This window comes from Gossypium hirsutum, chromosome D12 (genome assembly GCF_007990345.1).
Source record: "Gossypium hirsutum isolate 1008001.06 chromosome D12, Gossypium_hirsutum_v2.1, whole genome shotgun sequence".
Classification (NCBI taxonomy): domain Eukaryota; kingdom Viridiplantae; phylum Streptophyta; class Magnoliopsida; order Malvales; family Malvaceae; genus Gossypium; species Gossypium hirsutum.
In genome coordinates this window covers 14,442,898-14,447,679 of record NC_053448.1, presented here as the reverse complement: position 1 = coordinate 14,447,679, position 4,782 = coordinate 14,442,898, and the positions used below count along the sequence as shown (strand labels likewise).

The following is a 4,782-nucleotide window of genomic DNA, read 5'->3' as shown; positions in this document are numbered from 1 at the left end:
TATAGGTTTTGTGCTCCAGATTATCCGCACTCTTCATTGTTGCAATCAGGTGTGTATTTGTATGCGGTATTCGATGATCAGTTGAAAAGCCGAAAGTATGTGTTGTTACACTGCTATGACTGTAGATTGGAAAAATGCCAAAAAGTCAAAAATATGGCTATGATGTCACACGAGCGTGTGATCGTGCGTGTGGTGAATCGAGCCCACGAACATGGGTGTTAGTCTGTAGAGGCCACCACGAGCGCTCTCGTGGCTTGGGTTGTTCTGGGCCTTGTTGGGTCGAAATGGGCTGTGTGGGCCCAGTGGGCTTGTGGGCCACACGAATAAAATGTATGTGATGTGGTAATTGTTGTTGGACTGTGACGTTTGCATAGTTGGGGTCATTATGGGCCTCGATGGGTCGAAATGGGCCGCGTGGGCCCAATGGGCTTGTGGGCCCACACGAGTAAAATCATCAGTAAGTGATTATGGATAGGTTGGTTTATGAGGCTCGCGATGCGTATATGAAGCTGGACTAAATGAGCCACACAAGTGTGTGGGCCCACATGGGCCCAATAGTGTAGGTTATCTAAGTCGCTTGAAACGACGATAGAACTTTTAGGAGGTTGTAATAAGTACTGATACCCCAATATTTGTAAAATGACCGTAATACCCCTGTAGGGTAAAATGATCGAAATACCCTCGAACAGTAAAATGATTGAAATACCCCCGAAGGGTAAAATGATCGAAATACCCTCAAAGGGTAAAATGACCAAAATACCCTCAAAGGGTAAAATGATCGAAAAATCCCCATAGGGCAAAATGGTCGTAATGCCCCTGTAGAGTAAAATGATTGTAATACCCTTATAGGGTTAAATGACTGAAATACCCCTATAAGGTAAAATATCCGTAATGCCCCTAGAGGGTAAATGACTATTTTACCCCTCGAGTGTAAATGATTGATTTGTCTGTGATGTAAATGAGGGATTTATCTGTGATTTAAATGACTAATTTGTCTGTGATTGGTATAACTGATTTGTCTATGATTTGTATTACTGATTCTGAGCATGGCATTCTGCATACACGACATACTGCATAGGGTTAGGATACTGTTATGGAGGAAGTACTGTACTGGTGACTCTGCCACAACCACTGTTACTGGTGGCTTGGCCACATATACTATTACGGGCAGCTTTGTTGTGAAACTATTGCTAGTAGCTTTGCTGCGATACTACTGATGGCTTTGTGTTGATCATATTATCGTTACTGATGGCTTTGTGCCGATCATATTACTGTTACTAATGGCTTTGTGCCGATCATATTACCGCACTGATAGTTGTGTGCCGGTCATATCACTGCTACTGATGGCTTTGTGCCAATCATATTACTGTACTTATGGCTTGTAGCCATTCTGTTTATAGCTTACAGCTATCCTATTTACGGCTCTTAGCCATTCTGGTTACTGGTAGCTTTACCGTGATACTAATTAGTGCCGCAACTGGTGCTGATATTGGTGTGTTGGTTGGATGGGTCAATTTTACCCCCACATGGTGTGTTGGTTGGTATGGGTGGTGTGTTGGTTGGATTGGGATGGGTTGCATGATTGCATTGTTGCATTTCTATTACTGATTTTGTCACTGTATTGGGCTTAAGCCCATATGTATTCTATTTCTGATTCTGATACTGTAATGGGCTAAGGCCCACACTACACTTTTACTGTTTTGGGCTAAAGCCACACTATACTGTTACTGGATAGGGCTCAGGCCCAAACTGTTACTGGTTATATTACTGACTGAATGATAGGGGATTACACACTGACTTTTTTGTAAACTCACCCCGTTTTTAACCTTTCAGGTAATTCCCAGTGTTAGACGGTTCAAAGCTGTGAAGGACTCGGAGAGGGCCACACAACTACACAAGTTTTATTCTGTTTTGCTCATTTACTAAAGCACTTTGATTTTGATTCGGGTTGTAATAAGGCCTCAAAAATTCTGGATTTTATTTATTGTGATTCTTATCTACTAGAAGGAGAACCCGGTTGTCCAAAACAATAACTATGTTCAAACGCTACATTTTTGCAACTCAATTTTTAAATAACAAGTTTTCATAAATCATTTGTTTTAAATTAAGCTTCCGCAACAATAAGGTTTTGAAGGTAACAGCGTTTCTTTAATAAACCTCAATTGAAAATAAGCAAACGCAAACTAAGATTTTGTACAAGTTTTAAAGGGCAAGAAGTTTGAAAATTCAAGAAGGGTTTTCAACGAAAACCAATATATTCACACAATAACCAGAGTCAAACATCAACCAACTATTCATTCAAACTAACTAAAACACAAGCTTTAAGCTAAGTCCCCATGTAACTTAAACAATCAACATAACAAACTTTATATACTAATATTTCAATCTATACTCAACCTTTTTGCTTAAAATCAGTTCTGCTCATCTAATTATTCATCTACACCTAATTCACAACCTTTAAACTAGACAAACCTACTCAACTTATGGTATCGACATTTTTCGACATCTTTTAGGCAATTTTCGTAACATTCATTAAAACATGAGAAATCATTAACGAAACTTTAAGATAAGCTTCAAAACCTTTTAATCATGCTAAAACAAGTTGAAAAACACTTTGAAACCAAGTTTTCATACAAAATCCCGAAATCTACCATTAATGACTCAAGTTTTGGCTTTTATTTGAAACATACGATTTGATGGCTAATAATGTAGGTTTAGAGTCTAAATAGCATTAAAAACTTATGAATACATGAATGATTACATTTGGCGAAAGAATGAGTGAGTTTTGATGAAAATTTGGAAACCCCACGGTTGAAGAATATGGTGAAATCTTATAGAGTTTTGGGTGTTTTTCTTGAAGGTTTATGATAATAAATGACTTTCGAATGATGAGAAATCAATGTACTGTGATTTGGGAATAAAAAATCGAAAGAAATAACAAGGGAATGGCAAAGGGCAGCAAGCACAATGAAGAAGATAGTAACAGACGTGAAAAGCTTGTGGTTGGGAATGAAATAGGTTAGTTCTACAAAATGGTAAAACTGCAACATAAATGCCTACTATTTTGACGTTGTTACAAATCAGTCCTTTTTCAAATCTTAGGGTTTTTAGGACACTTTTTCATAAATTGATTTGACAATTAAGATGTCCTAGTCGAAAACACTATCGAGTACCAATCTTACGAAATTTCAAACTCATATAGGCCAAAATACCCCTAAAACTCCTAGGCCCTATTTTGGGATGTTTCAATTCTCCCCTTCTAAAAAGAATTTCATCCTCAAAATTACCTTAGCTAAAACTTAACCAATGAAATTGTTTAATAACACTTTCAGTTCATGGTCTAGAATTTCAACTGGTTCTTCCTCAGAAGAAAGGTCATCACAGATTTCAATTTCCTCAACCGGCACAATATGAGATGGATCAGAACGATACTTCCTTAGCATGGACACATTGAAAGCATCACAAATTCGCTCAAGTTCCGACGGTAAATTGAGACCATAAGCTACCAAACCTATCCTCTCAAAAACTTCATAGGGTCCAATGTATCTAGGACTTAACTTACCCTTCCTACCAAATCTTAAAATTTTCTTCCACGGTGAAACTTTCAAAAATACCTTATCCCCAACTTGAAAATTGATATCTTGATGTTTCATATCCGCATAAGATTTTTTCCTATCAGATGCTACTTTCAAACGACCACAAATTAGCTTAACCTTTTCTTCAATCTCACGTACTAAATCTGTCCCAACAACTCGCCTCTCATCCAACTCTATCCAACACAAAGGAGTTCTACACTTCCTGTCATACAGCGCTTCAAAAGGGGTCATACAAATACTTCCTTGGTAACTATTTTTGTAAGAAAACTCTGCTAAAGGCAAATATCGCTCGCAACGACCTCTAAATTTGATCACACAGCTTTACAACATTTCTTCTAAAACTTGAATCACCCTTTCCGATTGGCTATCAGTTTGGGAATGATAAGCCGTGCTAAAATTAAGCTTCGATCCCAAAACTTCTTGTTGACTTTTCCAAAACCTTGAAGTAAACCCTGGGTCCCTATCCGAAATAATCAAAACTGGAATCCCATGAAGATGAACAATTTCGACAATATACAGCTCTACCAACTTCTGCAATGAATAATTGGTTGGTACAGCTACGAAATGCGCACTTTTCGAAAATCAATCAACTATAGCCCATACAGAATCTTTCCTTGAAGGGGTCAATGGCAAACCTGAAATAAAATCCGTAGTAATCCTCTCCCACTTCCATTCAAGATTTGCAATAGGTTACCCGAAGGAAATTGATGTTCAGCCTTCACCTTTTGGCAAACCAAACATCGAGTCACAAAATCTGTAACATCACGCTTTAAACTAGGCCACCAATAAACTTCCTTAAGACTATGATACATCTTCCCACTTCTAGGATGCATAACATAAGGCCTACTATGCACCTCGATAAGGATCATTTGTCTACATCTTACAGCATACACAGTCTTCCTCGAAAATTTAAGATAACATCACCATCAACATCAATATCTCCCTTAATTCCTTGCTCAACTTGTCGAATCCTTTTTAACAATTCTCCATCTAACGGTTGTTTCTAATTTATTTGTTGTGACAAAGTCGGCCTTACTTGAAGTTGATCACATAAACATCCATCTCTAGCTAAACTCTGCGCGTAAACATAGCTCTCAATTCCGTCATCGACTTGCTACTTAAAGCATCAACAACTACATTTGCCTTGCTAGGGTGATACTCTATTACACAATCATAATCCTTTAAC

At 38.0% G+C, this 4,782-nt stretch overlaps 1 protein-coding gene across 1 annotated transcript; it reads right to left on the bottom strand.

Moving 5' to 3' along the window:
- Positions 1 to 3,299: 3,299 nt before the first annotated feature.
- On the bottom strand, positions 3,300 to 4,465 carry LOC107941466 (uncharacterized). The gene is made up of 4 exons (XM_016875034.1): positions 4,232 to 4,465; positions 4,036 to 4,127; positions 3,615 to 3,798; positions 3,300 to 3,518 (listed from the first exon to the last, which is right to left on the bottom strand). Exons 1-4 carry the CDS (start codon positions 4,463 to 4,465, stop codon positions 3,300 to 3,302), a joined length of 729 nt encoding a protein of 242 aa, XP_016730523.1.
- Positions 4,466 to 4,782: the final 317 nt, after the last annotated feature.

Excerpts from the sequence above, each read along its gene's own strand:
- LOC107941466 (XM_016875034.1), bottom strand. The coding sequence starts at position 4,465 with ATGATCCTTATCGAGGTGCATAGTAGGCCTTATGTTATGCATCCTAGA. Across the intron at positions 4,128-4,231 it reads TACTACGGATTTTATTTCAG|AAGTTGGTAGAGCTGTATAT; the intron begins GTTTGCCATTGA and ends TATTCATTGCAG. Across the intron at positions 3,519-3,614 it reads ATTTTCAAGTTGGGGATAAG|AGGATAGGTTTGGTAGCTTA; the intron begins GTATTTTTGAAA and ends GAAGTTTTTGAG.